The 16,396-nt window shown below is 48.9% G+C and overlaps 1 protein-coding gene and 1 long non-coding RNA gene across 2 annotated transcripts in view; both read left to right on the forward strand.

Annotated features, from left to right (window-relative positions):
* Positions 1-4,100, forward strand: part of LOC146755198 (maestro heat-like repeat-containing protein family member 7) — a 396,701-nt gene extending 392,601 nt beyond the window's left edge. Inside the window, exons 12-25 of the mRNA XM_085526274.1 lie at positions 63-169; positions 390-539; positions 685-839; positions 942-1,089; positions 1,309-1,487; positions 1,571-1,708; positions 1,870-1,984; positions 2,128-2,265; positions 2,480-2,656; positions 2,962-3,117; positions 3,298-3,399; positions 3,488-3,596; positions 3,689-3,748; positions 3,863-4,100. Coding sequence (XP_085382400.1) covers positions 63-169; positions 390-539; positions 685-839; positions 942-1,089; positions 1,309-1,487; positions 1,571-1,708; positions 1,870-1,984; positions 2,128-2,265; positions 2,480-2,656; positions 2,962-3,117; positions 3,298-3,399; positions 3,488-3,596; positions 3,689-3,748; positions 3,863-4,032 — 1,904 coding nt within the window. The 3' untranslated portion in view covers positions 4,033-4,100. The remainder of the gene's footprint in view (positions 1-62; positions 170-389; positions 540-684; positions 840-941; positions 1,090-1,308; positions 1,488-1,570; positions 1,709-1,869; positions 1,985-2,127; positions 2,266-2,479; positions 2,657-2,961; positions 3,118-3,297; positions 3,400-3,487; positions 3,597-3,688; positions 3,749-3,862) is intronic.
* A 44-nt stretch (positions 4,101-4,144) lies between these two features.
* Positions 4,145-5,027, forward strand: LOC146755202 (uncharacterized). Its single transcript, XR_014938346.1, has 3 exons — positions 4,145-4,263; positions 4,358-4,465; positions 4,774-5,027. It is a non-coding gene; the product is annotated as an uncharacterized LOC146755202 (long non-coding RNA).
* Positions 5,028-16,396: the final 11,369 nt, after the last annotated feature.

Consider the following 16,396-nt stretch of genomic DNA (forward strand, 5'->3'; position numbering starts at 1 on the left):
GTTGGGCTAGGTCCCTCCAGATGCCCAGACCCCTCACTGACACCGTGTGTGCTCCTGTCCAGGACTGCCATGGCAACCGGAGGAGCGCACAGTACCACAGCTCTGGGACAGCCAAACTTCGCTCCACCAGGAGGTTTCCCGTGAGGACAGAGCCAGAAATATCTTCGAGGTACAAAGAGCAAACCCTGAGCCCACAGGAGAACCCAGGCCTGCAGTGTCAGGAAGAGTGCACGCACTGTCCCCGAGCAGCCCTGGTGCCTTTGGGGCCCTCACGCTTCATATCCCTGGCATCACCCAGCACAGCCTCTGCTCCCAGTTCTCCTGGGACACCTGCACAGCTGAGCAGCCAAGCAGAGGATAAGTCATCCCTCCTCTCCTCCCTCCCACAGGTCCTTCTGAAATACCTCCTGTACCCTGAAAAGGTCAACATTTTACTCACAGCCATTGAGAGCATGAAAGCACCGAGCCTCCACAGCACCCAGCTGGCTGCCCACATGGTGGATGTGCTCGCAGGAGAGGCTCGCTTCCCTCCACAGCAGGTGGGAACCTGCTGCTGCCTCCGCTCCAGCCCTGGGGGCTCTGCTCCATCCCTGGCACTGCGCTTGGCCGGCAGGCAGCAGTGGGGATGGCAGCAGGGCCCTGCTCTGGTGCCATCCCATTCTCACCCATGCTCCCCCCCTCCAGGTGCAAAAGATTGTGAAGGCGATCCACAGCAGCCTGCCTTCCATCAAAGCCAAGCCAGCTCTTGAAAGCCTGAGCAGGGCCTTGCTTGTGCTGGCCAGCAAATTCCCAAAGGAGATGGTCAGCAGCCTGCTGGTCTGCTCTCTCACCTGCTCCAGGTATGGGGCCACAGCCCTCAGGGCTCCTCTCCCCCCCCCTCCCCACCCCACGGCCGTCAGCCAGGCAGGAGCAGCCACGCTGACAGCCCTGGGGACCTGCAGAGTTGCTGTCACCATGTGGAGGGAAATGCTCTCGGAGTCTTCAACCGTGAAGACGGTGCTGCAGGAGGTGTTCCAAGTGCTCATAAACCACACTCTGCAGCACACCTCCCCATTCATCAAGGAGAGGCCACGTGTCCTTGCCCTGGCCGTGAGTTCCTCATTCACCCAGCTGAACCCCAGCTGAGTCCCCACTCCCCTTCCCTGTCCACCCCCGAGCCTTCTTCCTGCCCTGGGATGCATCCATAGACCTGCCTGGGGCTCTGGGGGTCTCCCTCCCCCCCCCTCCCTTTCTCCATCCCTACACTTCTAAAGACGGGATGGAAACCCAGGGGACAGGGCAAGAATCATATCCGGGTGCTTTCTGCAGGCAGCAAGGATCCTACCAGAGATACTCCAGCTGCCTCTGGTCCTCAAGGAGGCTGAAGCCATCTTCCCCCAGCTCTTCCCAGCCCTTCTCCTGCAAGTGTCCTTCACCACGGAGCTGACGCTGCAGGAGGTGGAAATCTTCTGGGAGGGGCAACAGAAGCACCAGCTCACTCCCATCAGGTGCCACATCCCCGTCCCCCTGCTGCACCCAGGGACCCGGTGCTGGGGCTCCTGATGTGACTCGCACCCTTCTCCACCTGCAGGTCCGCGGTGCAGTCCTTGAAGGTGCTGCTCTGCAGCGTGGGCCTCCAGAAGCAGATGGAGGCCATCCAGGAGCAGGGGGGCTGGGACGCGCTTCTCAGCACTGTGACCCACCTCCAGGGTGTGCAGGTGGTGGCCAGGTGGGAGCCCTTCCTTGTGGTGTCACGGGGGTCCCCAGTTCTCAGCCAAACTGCAGCCACAGCACCAGAGCCTGTGGACCCTGCAGCAGTGGCAAGAGGGCTGCACAGCCAGAGCTGCGTCTGCCTGGTTCAGGGCTCACGGTGCCTTCTTATCCCTGCAGGGTGATGAGGGAACTGCCTGCTGCTCTGCGTGACCCCATCTTCCAGCAGCTGGTTGAGCTGCTCAGCACCAACTTCTACTCCTGGGATATGGTGGCCATGGTCTTCCTCGTTGAGGTGAGCAACAGCTGCAGAAGCAGAGAACACTGGAGGCTGCAAGGCCACTGGCATCACGAGCCCTGCTGCCTCCCTCGGGGCCTGCTGTCTTTCCCCAAGCTGACTGTTAGATCCAGCACTAAGAGCCACGTGTGTTGTTGCAGATGCTGGAATGCATGGACCTCAGCAAAGAGCTGCACCGCATCATAGGAATCTTTGCCCACTATCTGCAGAGCAAGAGGGTGGGCATGCAGCAGCTGGTGCTCAGGGGCATCCTGCAGCTCAGCAAGAGGCAGGACACGGTGAGCAGGGGTGGCCAGGAATGCCACAGGTTGGGCTGGGCCTGCCATGGGGCTGTAGCGGGGCCATGTACAACTCGGCAACTCTTCAGGCAGTGAGGAGCTGGTGCGCTCTGCCCACCCCATCACTGCCTGCTATTCAGGGCTGGTACTGGAGTAGCCTTGCCCTCATTACGCTTGCTGCCGTACCTAAAGGATGGGGTGTTTTTCCCCACAGGCAAGGACAATGATCATCTTCCTGCCGTGCATCATGGAGCAGCTGCAGGATGCAGATAGTGACATCCGTGCCACGGCCCTACCAATATTCAGCAACCTGCTGCACCTCCTGAAGGAGGTTAAGCTCAGCGTCATGGCTCTGGAGCTGGCCGGCAAGCTCCCAGCTCTGCTTAACGATGTAAGGATGATAGGGAGTCCAGCACACGAGGGATGTGGCTGCCAGCCCAGCGTGCCCATGCCTGCTGCCTTGTGACAGCGCACCAGGGGACTTTCCTGGCCGCTCACCAGGTTCAGGCACTGCGTGGTCCTGGGCAGACTTTCCGCTGGGCAGAGCTTGCACACTTTGGAGCAGTTCTGAGGGCATCCTCAAGATCTGCATCCTCTCAGCTCAGAGATTTTGCCCCCACTTCACTGGTGGTGCTGTCCCTGCTTGCCATGGACTTGGAGCTGCTGACACAGATGTCCTTCCTTCCTCCTCCACAGGAGTCCGGCACGGTGCGTCAGCTCTCCATCGACTTCTTCCTCAAAACGCTGAGCTTTGTGGAGGGCCAAGAAAAGAGGAAGATGCAGAAGACGGTGTGCAGGAACCTGGTCCTGCTGTATCTACACCTGCACGATGAGGAAGAGAACGTGTCCAAGGTGGGAATCAGGTTCATCTGGGGGAGGGTGATGCTGCTCCCGTGGTGCCCCCCATACATCAAGAGTACTGCAGCCCACAGCAGCATCAGCCCCTGCTGCTGCATCCTCCCTGCAGAGGGGCTCTGGGGACACGGGCTCTGCGGCTGCTCGGGCTGCGGTGCTATCTCAGCTCTTTGGCAGGCCTCCCAGAAAGCCCTCCTTGGTGCTGCACGGTTTCTGCGCTGGAGGAAGCTGGAGCACCTGGTGCAGACAGAGCAGTTCTGGCAGATCAGCGACTGCATGGTGTGTATGCGCAACAGTATGCCCATTCCCACACCCCAGGACAGGGTCGGGACCAGCCTGCACTGACCTCACATTCTTCCCTCTTCAGCTGACCAAGAGGAGGAGACAGAGTGCAGCGCAGGACTACCTGGGCGACTGCCTGCTCTACCTGCAGAGCCTGCAGGAAACCCTGCGACTGGAGGCCGTGAGGTTCATCGGTGAGCCACGAGGCTGAGCTTCCCCCATCCCCGGCCCTCCATGCTGCACCCACGGAACAGCGGGGGTCGCTGACGGGGCTTTGTGTTCGCAGGGCTCTTAGGGCGGCACATGAGGGATGAGCAGCGGGCTGACAGAGAGCACATCTACCAAAGTAAGCCAGGGAGTGGGATGTTGGGGCAGCCAGCAGGTGACATGCCTGTCCCTCGCTCCCTCCTGCCAGAGGGGAGAGCTGGGTCATCATGCCTCTCTGTTCCTCTTATCGCAGGCCTTCAGGGAATGAAGCATGACCCCAGTCCAGCTGTCGCTTCCTTGGCCCTTCAGACGCTGAAGATCCTGAAGGAAACGAGGCCACATCCACAAGGAGCCATTGGGCAGCTCTCCACCAGGCTCCGTGGCACATGGAGGAGGTGGCGCTCCTCCCGGGCAGACAGCTGAGCGCCCTGCAAAGCTCCCAGCATCTCCTGCCTGCTGCTCAGCCCCACTCCTCGGGCACATCACTTCCCTTTGCCGTGCTCACCCTTCCCTTGCTCCTCACCCCGCGCTGCCATCTCCTTCAGCACCATTACCTCTCTGTGGGAAATGGGAAAACAGGAGATCAGCACTGCCCTGAGAGGAATGGGACGTGCAGTGCTCCCTGCCGCTGCCACACGCTTCCCACCACTGCCAGTAAGCACCAGCTGCTTTTCTTCCTTTCATGTGTTAAATGGACCAACACATGTGTTGTCATCAGTTCACCCCTCCGTGTGTTTTCTTGGTTCAGATTGCTCAGCAAAGTGAACATCGCAGGGAGCCTCTGCAAGGCAGAAAGGAACTGATGAGCTGCAGAAGCTGCTGTGAAGGATGAGGAGAACGGCTCAAAATGAAACAAGTGAGTGTTGTAGGAAACACCTGGAAGAGTTTGGATGGAATCTTCAATGAGCGTCAGAGAAAGGGAAGTTGACGAAGCAAAGCAGCCATTTTTAAAAGCACTCTGGGGATGATCTAAAGAAAAAGAGACTAGAATCTCAGGCTCCCACAGCAGGGAGACTGCCAGGGGGGGTACGCAGGAATGAGATTTTGCTGTTATAGACAGCTCTGTATTACAGCAATTCAGTCTTCAGTAGCAGTGGGAAAAAATATCCAGTGGTAGGAGTTGTTAAAAAAGTTTTTCCCCTCTTTTTCTCCCCACTGCACAAGGTGCCCAACTAGAAGAAATACGGAAGACAGCAAAGGTAGCCAAAGAAGTGGAACTGCTTCCGTTCAGAGGAACAACTGAATGTGTCGGAGCTGTGCGATGAAGATCCTAAAAGATGGTAGAAGCTGACGGAGAGGCCGACAGGAAACAAGTGGTCAGTAGCTTTCACAACACAAGAGCTACGGGATATCAAATGAAATTGCAACCAGTAATTGCACCGGAGAATGCACTGCCTCGAGATATGAAAGTTTACAAGGTTCAGAGATGAAGCAGAATATGAGTCAAGAAGAAAGTGTGAGCACATGCTTATCCTGTTGGTCAGTGCATTCCCAGGCACCTGCTTGCACACCATCATAAAGAGGCTTGAGGATTGGGAAACAGTGAGAATTACACCAGACCAAACATGGATGCCACAGCCCACTTCACAACACGTGGGAACTGCGTCCTGTAACAAGGCCCTTTGGTCTACACCCGGTACCATCTGGGTGTGATGAGGATGCCCTCACGTATGCAGAATGAGGAAGATACAGTAATGGACCAGAGTACCAAAGTAAGCTGGTAATGAGACAGATAGCAGCTAGTCATAACAGGAACTTCTTTTGCTTGTGCTGCAGATGTGCTGCTCGAGCCCCCGGACGTCACTTTGCCTCCTCTGCAGCCGGAGGCAGGAACAGAGCCCAGCGCTGCCCCAGCTCCCACGGAATGGACGGCGGCTGTTGGACAGACGGACCAGAAGACAGACAGGGAGAAGAGGACGCGCCTCCTGCGCAGAGCAAGGTACAGCTGTGCAGAAAGGCAAAAGCTCGCTTGATCTTGATTTTCAGTACGAATACAGACACTGAAAGCGGGGCCTCACCATCCTTCCAACTTTCTGGGATTCTGAGGCCTGCTGGCTGGAGGGCCGTTCCCAGCAGATGAGCCCGGGCAGCGGAGGATGGCCAGAAACGCTCCGCGTTTTCTTTTCTTGCCAAGGGCACTTCTCAGCTGGGAACACCAGCGGGGTTTTTAGATTCCCAAAATGCTCAACCGCAGCTGTGCAGCGACTCGGCACGGACTCAGATGTGAACGATCCAAATCGTTTATTACAAGTTCTCACATCCCTTATATACCTTCACAAGTTGTTATTTTCTAACTTTCCCATCCGCCCTTACAACTTTCCCAAACATCTTACATGTCAACAAAGCATTCTACAAAACACTTTTCAACTGTCCATGCAGGCACATAACCAATCAGAGCTGTGAGACTCTTCTTCTCCTTGCAGAGGTGTCCTTGGTTCTCATGCTGTTTATCTTGCTCCACAGCTGCTGCTCTGAACAGCTTTTCTTGTATTCCCACAATTCCCCCTTTTTTGTTTATTGACAAGCTACTACCATACTATAATATAATAACACTAATTATATTAATAACATAATCATTATAACTCAATCAAGGCCTCGATTGACAATACTCTGAAAGTGAAAAAAGAGACAAGTCAAATACAACATAACAACATTACTGTTAAACCCACTAAAAAGAACAAACATGTTTGTACTGCAACCTAAGTTTCTGCAACCTGAAAATAAATCCATGAGGGTCCCATTGTGTTAATCTGTAACTGATCAGGAAAAGTCTTCAATTTTTATATACTCTGATATATTGATTTTTAATGACCACTAAAATTTGTGCAGTAAATGCTTTTAAGATGTTCATAACCATGCTCTACCAACTGAGTTATCCGGGCTAATAATTGATTAATGATCGCACAATTTAATGGAATATCATGTCAAAAAGAACCAATTTTAGAGGACAAATGTACTAGAGTATCACTAGGGGCATTAATACTTATTGACCCTTGAGAAACAGCAAGCCATGTTGGTGGTGGATGTGACAGGTAGTGCCAGCAGGGCGTCCCCTGCTTCAAGGTGCACATTTCCTCTCTCACCCATCACAGATTCTCTCCTGCATTCAGGGTCTGAAGGATTTCTTCCAGTTGTACACCACATCCGCATGGCCAGTGCGTGATATAGAGCCCAAGTGGAACACCTGCTTGGAAAACAGAATAAACCATCAAATTTAGTTCTATTAGTGTGCACTTTTGTCTAAAATGATGCATGGTTATATTTTCAGATCCCAATTAATTGGATGTAAAAGAGGTATCCGTTCTATGATACAGGGTCATCTCTTTGCCTGGGATTCCTTTCCAGGTTTTGTCTTTGCAAATTAAGAAAAGCTAATTAATAGGCTAATAATATCATAAGCAAACAGTACTAAAACATTAAAAGAGCTATTCCTGTAGATTCTAGCATTGATTAGATCAAATCCTGTTTAATACACATCTGATCTATTACTAAAATAGAAGAAGCACACAACATCCTAGCTAATATCTTAAACTCTAAATCTTGAGACTGCATTCACCTGTATGTGCTGTGGAAAATACGTAAGAAGAATGAGTATCTATTGTTACATGTGCATATTTTAGATGGCCAAATTCAGGAACGTGAGTGACATCTGTCTGACACAGTTGAAGAGGTGCTGTGCCACATGGATTTGTCCGAGTCTGAGGCAAAGAGCTATCAGTCAAATTATGTAGCTGATATTCAGTCATAAACACGGTGTATTGCATAGGAGAGAGGATCATTCTTAACACAGTTTTCCAATCGTGAGGGGTCATAGCGTAAGTGTCACTGTTTGTAACCAAAAGATTGTATGTAAAGGCTGACTGAACTCTGAATGTTCTCACTGACTCCCTTAGCTCCTTCACTGCCTCATAAGGCAGAGATTCCAAACGGGGGACCTGATTAGGAAAGGTCTGCAACGTGTCAGCATCACCCCTTAATATTGTTTCTTTTTTGCATTGCTCTAAGACATCACAGTACGCTGTAGGGAAATTTGTCATTCCTGCTTCCTTCAAAGTATCATCAGGAGGAAATGTGTCCGATTCTCTTTCTGGATCTTCTGGACCGGGGTCACAACGATCCCCTGGTTTCGATCCGTCCGTGTCTTTAACCACGTTACACGCCGGCTGCACAGACGCAGCAGCGCATGACGTGGGGGGGGAGGAGGGCAGAAGCGGCGCGACGAGCGTCGTAGGCGGAGCGAAGGGCGAGGGCGCCGTAGAGGGCGGCAACGCGGCGAACGTCGGGGGAGGAGCGAACGGCGGGAGCGCGAAGGGGGGCGGCCGCGGCCCCTCGTCTCCCCGAATCGGGGAGGGGTCGGAGCCGCCAGTCGGATCCGGGCACGGGCCGCTTCCCGCAGCGAGAGGCAGCGGCGGGGTTGGGACGGAGGGCGGCAGGGAATGGTCGGAATAAATTCTTTCCCGTCGTGATTGCTTAATCCCTTCCATTATCCGGCTCCAAATGGGCAACAGCTTAGCAGCCGTTCTGTCTTTAGCGAGAGAAGCCTCGTAGAGTTTTGAGCCGATTTTGTCCCAAAGTTCTCCATCGAGAGAGAACTCAGTTTTTGGAAATTCAGGGACATTTTTGCTTATCCATTTAAGAAGAGTAGCTAATGCTTTAGTAGACACAGTCTTATCCTGATACGGTAACACTGACCGCAATACTTCGAGATTTACTTTCTGCTCCTTCGTTAGTGAGCTCCCCATAGTTCCCGACTGCTCACCTTCTGTCCTGCAGAACGGTGCGGGTGCGCGCGAAACAGTCTCTCCGAAGTTCAGTCGGGCGACGCTGCCGGACCGGGCTCGCTCAGCCGCGGGTTGATTTGCTCCACGTTGTGGGCGCCATTTGCAGCGACTCGGCACGGACTCAGATGTGAACGATCCAAATCGTTTATTACAAGTTCTCACATCCCTTATATACCTTCACAAGTTGTTATTTTCTAACTTTCCCATCCGCCCTTACAACTTTCCCAAACATCTTACATGTCAACAAAGCATTCTACAAAACACTTTTCAACTGTCCATGCAGGCACATAACCAATCAGAGCTGTGAGACTCTTCTTCTCCTTGCAGAGGTGTCCTTGGTTCTCATGCTGTTTATCTTGCTCCACAGCTGCTGCTCTGAACAGCTTTTCTTGTATTCCCACACAGCTGGAGGCTGAAACTGAACGACAGACTTTTCCAGAGCCGCCTTTCACTTTCTTAATATAAAATCTCATTTCTCTTGTTATCATTTCCTTTCTTGACTTGGCAGCAGCTGACTCTTCTCCTTTGCATTTGGTTTAGTTACTCTGCTCCCACAACCTCAGCACGGACAATGCCCGCCAGACCCAGGATGAGAAAGGAAGAACTGGATGGAAGAGGAGAGCACAGCTGGCGCTGCCCGTCTGAAGCAGCACGTGGGAGAAGAGCCTGGGCAGGCAGAAGACACACAGGAAGCGCAGGGACATCAGTGACCTCCAAATGTCTGACAGACAGTAGTGTTAGTGGTGAAAATCACTGTGAACAATCCCTTCCTAGAATCACAGGGTTGGAAAGGACCTTTCAGATCATCTAGTCCAACCGTCCTCCCTTTACCCTACCTACAGAAAACCCCTAAACCATATCTCCTAGCTCCCTATCTATATCGTCCATATCCTCCTTATCTGCTGTTATTTAAAACTATGTGAACTCACAGACTGCTACTTCTGAAAATAAATGTAGGAATCACAAACGTTGCCCACTTGTCTGGTTTGTTCTGTTTTAAGGTGAAATCCCTGACTGATGTTAAAGTTTGTGTTGTACAAGCGAGTAGAAAGTGATGTTCGAGCAGTTGCTTACCAGCTTTTGTGACTGATGAGCTCCAGATTCTCGGTCACAAGGAGCAAAAGGCAGAATAATGTCTGCAGGACGTGCTGAGCAGTTTGCAAGGAATGAGCATAGAAACCCAGAGGACTCTCAACACAATGCTCTCATCCTCTCTCATCCTCCTGGGTCTCCTTCTGATGGAAGCCCTTTGGCCTACACCCAGTACCAACAGGACGTAATGAGGGTGCCATCATGTATGCAAAGGGAGGGATATATGGTAATGGACCAGAATACCAAAGTAAACAAAAACCCTGACAGGTAGGACCCGGAAAGAGTAGAACTGGTTGGCTCACGGCTCAGCTTTCATTTTATTTGGATTTTCCATTTGGAATATTTCTAGTATTTCTACACTTTGGCTTTCCTGAGATAATTTGCCCATCACCCAATTCTCATTTAGATGCTCCTGGCTGTGCAGCTCAGAGGTGTAAGCCAAACAGAACAAGTAAGGTACCAAAATATGTAGAGCCAAACATGGAAAGGTGCTCTAAGAAGGTAAGCATCACAAGAGACCAACAGGAATGCTTACACAATCCAAACAATGCACAGTTTCTGTTCCACAAGCTGCCAAGAGGAATGTGTGCAGTACTCACAGCGCACCATGTACACTGCTTACTGCAGTCATACTACTTCGTAGGACCAGCCCAACTTAATAAAACATTTTAATGAACAGACCGAACTGTATGGAACAGCACGGTTCACATGAAAGGGACCTTCATAGATAAACCTGAAGAGGTGAGGCGACTGCACTATCTAAACCTTAAAGCATATAGGACCTTAAAGCATAAGCCTTAAAGCATAGAAGCATGACCAGCAGGTCGAGGGAGGTGGTGCTGCCCCTCCACACTCCTCTCATTGAAACCCCATCTGGAGCACTGCACGCAGTTCTGGAGCCCTCAACACAAGAAGGACTTGGAGTTGTTCAGGCAGGTCCAGAGGAGGGCCATGAAGGTGATCAGAGAGGGCTGAAAGCACCTCTGCTATGTGCACAGGCTGAGAGAGATTGGGCTCTGCAGCCTGGAGAAGACTCCAAGGAGACCTTAGAGTGGCCTTTCAGTATCTGAAGAGGGCCTACAGGGAAGGCTGGGGAGGGACTTTTTATAAGGGCAGGTAGCAACAGAATGAGGGGAAATGGCTTTAAATGGGAAGAATGTAGATTTGGATTGGATATTAGGAAGAAATTCTTTACTGTGGGTGTGGTGAGACACCGGAGCAGGTTGCCCAGCCAGTGAATGCCTCCTCCCTGGAAGCATTCAAAGCCAGGCTGGGTAGGACGTTCCAGCAACCTGGTCTACAGGGAGGTATCCCTGCCTATAGCTTGGGTGTGGGACTACGTCATCTTCAAGGACCCTTCCAATCCAAACCATTCTATGCTTCTATTTTCATGAGGCTATTTTTGTTCTCTGATTTGTTGTGCTTCCTGAGTAGAATAATCTTGCCCAGAACTTGCCTAGAAGATGTAGATAAACTTGCTGAATCCTAAGGCCACAGACTGCTGGACTTTAGCCCAGCTGCGAGTAAGGAAGGCCACAGAGCTTACTCTAACTGCAAGAGAAGGAAGTCAGAAAGAGGAAATGGACAGACTCTGCAAGCACTGACAGATCTTACAGTCCTGAAGACTGGAGAAAACAGCCCACCAAGAGATAACAAAAGGAACCCATCCAGAGCAGAAAGATCTCAAACCTCAATAGTACTATTGGTCTACGTGGCTGAGCGAGAGGTTGGGAACATGCAGCCAAAGGGACAGGATCAAAGGCCTCCCTGAAATCTAGAAAGATTACATCCTTTGCCTTCATACACTGAGTGGGTGGCCTTATCATAGAACAAGATTTGATGACCAAGACTGGTTGCACACATGCTCCCTCACCGATGTTTAGGCCACCAGACTGTTTACCCCGGCAGAGCTTCAGCACACAGAGGCATTTTGACCAGAACCTTGTGCTGAACTCTAAAACTTACCCCCAGGCTTCCTGACTCTGTGGTACTGGCACGTCCTGTTTGGGATGGAAATCTCAAGGAATGTGCTTGCCACGAGCCTTCTTAGACTGAAGCAAGAGATAGGTTGCCACAACTGCTCGTAATTCCACTAGAAAACAAGAGGATTTAGATCTCTTCAGAAACATTGTCAGTACAAAGAAAATTTCTGCATGTCTGCCATATTTTCCCCTTGATGTGCAACCTTCACGTCTGATCACATTAGGGTAGTTTCAGGTCTCAGCTGATTCACACAATATGTCTGAGATAAAGAAGCAGACTATGCTCGTTTTTGCTTGAAAGTTAGTGTATTGTACAATTGCTGGAAGTGAAAACTAAAGCTGGTGCCAGAATCTCTCTACTGAAGTGAATGGCAAAGCTCCTACTAATTCAGTTTGTACAGCATTTCAGCTGGACTCCCATTTCTGGGGGCCAAGTTTCAGCCCAGCTCCAAGGAGCATCGACATTCAGCTGGATTTTCAGCAGCTTTTTGACTACTATGAGAATTGTGGGTACAATGCTTGACAGACTCAGTGTAGTATAATAAGCTTGAATTACTTATCAGGCATTAGAAGTCCTTTGAATTAAGACTGTGAAAATATCACAGACGTGAACGGAAGAACTTTTTCCCCTTGTAGGTCGATTGTTCTCTTTATTCCCTGTACCTAAAAAAGAAGAAACACTGACTCAACAAATGGTCTTGCCTAGTTAAAACTTTCATTTTACATCTATTTCATCTAAAGTTACATGGAAATCTTAACAATCCTTCAAATTCTACCACTTTCTATTTAATAGAAAGAAACTCAATTGCAAGAGACAACTTTCAGATTCAGGTTAAAGCCAGAGTACCCATCATGTTTTAAATCTCTTCTACACCTTGGAATGTCATTATTGACATTTATACAGCATCTCTAGCAGCACTCAGTTCAGCTTTTCTCATTTATTTTCTAAAGTTACTGGAATTAATTTATTTCCTGAAGTATTTGTGAACTGTAATTCCCCAAATTTGCTTGGTTGTCTTACCTGATGTGTTGATATTTTCCACCTATTAGTGAAATATTTCAAAGCAGGGAGTTAAGCCAGCATGTGACAGCTGTTGTTCATAAGTCAGTTTCTGTTTTGAGTCTGCCTGGACTTCCAGAGATTCATAAGGATTTCAGCATGGTAAAACATAGCTGAAAGGCTGAGAAACAAAACTAAAGGAGAAAAAAGGAATAAATGTGAACTTCAGAAATGTAGTTATTAGGTAGACTACGATGTTCTGCAGTGGTACCTTTCCTCTGAAAGGTGTGAAATATTTTATGTTTGAGAATATGTGAGTGTTAGAGTCTGTTAATACAGTAAGGTTATTTACTGTAGGAGTGGGCTTAAATACAGAGAATTACTGACATACGTTTATTACCTCTGATGTTAATGCTGATCTACTCTCTCTTCTCTTGTTGTGAAACACAGAAAGATGTTACACAGTCTTCATCAAGGTGTCCCAGCTGCAAGAATAAGACCTATACTGAGGAAACAGCTTTCGAGTCATCTCACAGCCCAATCTCACCGTGGTAGTGTTCTGCTGTGCAGCAGTCAATAATTAGCCATGATTTCAGATTCTTTTTTAAATAGTTAGAGTTATGGCTACTTATTACAAGGAGAAAACACAAAGACTCATCCAAATTCAGCAACTAGTCCCTCTGTGGCAACAGGTCCTGAGTTCTGAATTCAAGTACAAAAGCCTGTCAGCAGATGAGACCTTTTACTAGAGCAGAAGTGACGCTTCTATCTCTTCTTGATTCCTAGTTCCATGGCGTGCACAGCATGCTGTGCTGCATGCACAGCACAGCTGTTCTTCAGAGCAACAGTGGCACCCAGTGACCAACAGCAGCCATTGTCTGCAAATACACAGCAACTTCCCAGGATCTGCAGCAACAATCTCCCCACACACTCCACTGCACACAGACACTATGACCCTGAATAGACTCAAGCAGCAGACTTAAAACAAGTCAGAGTTTTAGATTCCAGGATATTTCAGGACCTATCATGTGTGAATTTCAGTTACACAACAGTGCCTCGGTGCCCGCGTTTCAAGCAACTTTCAGATTACGGCCACATAAAATAAAAACAAATTCAGTGCAGAAATAGCAAGCCTGTACCTTAATACCCATGAGATTATCCATTTTTTACTGCATTCTGATTAAGTTCTAAAACTTGCTCATCCCAGTTCACCAGTTCACGCAACGCAGTTCTGAGATCCTGTGTATGTTAGGCAGATAGAATTGAGCAGTGCAGAAATAATCTCTGACAGCTTTAAGAGCTCTGTTCTGCTTACAAACTCGCAGTCCAAAACTATTCTCAGTTTTAAGGAAATGAACACCTGAAGCAGTTGGATCATCTGCCATTTGCCGCATTCTGCTTCTTGGCATCATGATTAGCACAAAGGGTTTTCTGCTGTCCTGCAGAGATGGACAAAGTCCTGCTTACAAATGGACCAAGTTTCAGTGTACAGCAGAGTTTGTACCAGGCTAAAAAGCCACGACATTCAGTTCATGTGCTCAGGTTGTTATGCACTCCCAAAGGAAACAGAACTAACTGTTGGATTCTGAAGGCAATCTGTGGGGTCCTACATTACCTCCTGATTCTGGAAGAGGAAATTCTAATAGCAAATGCAGAACTTTGCTCTTCGTAGACATGAGAAGAGCTGGCATTTAGGAACATTCATTTCTGGGAAATCAAATAAGCAGGAAAATACTTCTCCTTAAATTCTGTATGCTATCATGGTATACAATCAGGCTACAGTGCCACATAGGCCAACCAAGTGCAGAACCAAATCCACGAAATACTGGTAGACAAAGCAGCAAAAACAGGGACAATATTCAGCAGACTGTGCTGTGGCCTTTCTACCCACAGCTCAGCATGTTCTGCCATCCAAAAATCAAGCCCCCTTCTCAAGCTCAGCTATTTCCCGTCTCAGTGTATTCTAGCACCATTGATACCCACTGTTATACTTCTGTAGAGTGCCATCATATTGTCATCAACAAAGGAAAAACAGACTGCACAAAAATGATGGATAATTAACAGAGCAAATTGCTCTTTCAAAAACTTAGTAATAGAAAGAGATCTCTGGAGTTGCTGTTCTGTAGAGCCCCAAAGCAGTCGCTTGAGGCAGTTCAGGATTAGCCAGAGACAAACCAGCCAGCTGTGTGAACTGAGACCAATTGCACTTTTCTAGTCTGTGGCCACTGACAGCTTCTGAGAGCTACCAAGCAATGCAACCTAGCAGAATTCAGAAGGGAAACCAAGAGAGCCTACCTGAGCTCCACTGCCTTGAAATGCTCTGTGGAGAGGGAAGGGAAAGAGGGGAAAACAAACACCGCTCTACATCCCTCTGAGCCAATAGACGCTTTGCCCTGGATTAGCTCTGGTGCTGCATAAGCTGGGCTTCCACAGCATGTGTTCAGGCGGTAATCAAGGCCTCCCTGGAAGAACACAAAAAAGAGAGAGAAACGTTTGCTTTAACAGAGTTTATGTCTTCTGGTCATAACACTTCAGAAGCCTCAGAGGCTTCTTCTACTGTGTATATTTTCATTCATCTTAGATTTTGCTTTCATTCAATGTGACCTCACTAAACACTAAACAAATATTGTCTAAGACCATGAGTATCACATAAATGTGCAGATCTCAAGCTGCTCACTTATCTAGTACCCTTGGCATGATGCTTTATTTTCCTCAGCTGATCATCTAGATTGTGCCTGTTGATTGTGCAACAACAGCCTGTTGGTCTCAATTACCTGTGAGAGGCTCTAACTTTGGCCAGGAAAAATCATTTGAGGATAAGTAATTCTCTTGGAATCAGTAAGGCAGTCTTCCCATTCTTTCTTACCAGCACCCATCTTACATGTTAATAAAGGCTTCTGGAAATCAGTTTTAAGATCAAGGAACAATTCAGTTCAAGCATATGCAATCACAGGATCCGTACGTCACCTGCAAACGTCATTTTACTCTATCCACAATCTCATCCTACATACAGTTCCTTAGAAGGTTCCGTAGGCACACCAACCCCATGCTCCTATTACAGACCCTTGCATAAGACAGGTAATATACCTACAAGATTATCTACAGCTCAGACTATGAAAACAGCTTCAAATTGTCAATCAGCAGATTTTCCCGGTGGATGAGAAAGCAGTCAGGAATGATTTCCACCCATGTGCCCAAGGAAACATCTTTTCTCTTCTCTTCTTTCCTGCTGTGGACAGTGGTTCCCAGTCTACTCAAAGCTCGCTCGCTCTCGCTGTCTCAGAGATCTTCACTGACTGCTGGCAAGTTCCCATCTTCCAATATCCCAGGTGGGAAATACTAGCTTGTATCTGTTGGAAAGGACCTGGGGACTAGGAGGACAAGTGGTGAGAGACCACAGGCTGAATGCAAGCCAGCAGTGTGCTCTGACAGAAAAGAAGTACAACAAGATCATCAGCTGCATTAAAAAGCAGCACAACCAGACCAGGACAAGTCATTCCTGCTTCAACACTCACTGGACCACATCTACAATACTGTATCTGGTTTTTGGCCAGGAAGGATAACAACCTGAAACAAACTCTGTGGATGACCTCCAGCCTGTGCAGGGGGCTGAAGCTCCCACTCAGAGAAGAGAAGATGGGGAGAATGATTTTTCTTCAGAGTGCCTTCCAGTAGCCTTAGATAGAGGGATTTCATAAGATGCCTAGGAAAATGCTCGTGCTGTAATGATTTGCTTTACTGAGTGATACCTGCAGCTTACAAAATGCCAAGCTCTAACCTATTGGTGAGGAAATATTCAAGCCTTCCAGTACCTAACCTGTGCTTCAAGACTTCAGTGACAGAAAATCCATTGGATGGGGCCAGAGGAATGCATCTCACCCCACACCCTCTGTATAGCCACCATTTGTTTAAAGGATCACTGTTCCTTGAGG

The sequence above is a fragment of the Coturnix japonica genome, chromosome 35 (assembly GCF_054131305.1).
Source record: "Coturnix japonica strain WE chromosome 35, WE-NBRP24, whole genome shotgun sequence".
Lineage (NCBI taxonomy): Eukaryota > Metazoa > Chordata > Aves > Galliformes > Phasianidae > Coturnix > Coturnix japonica.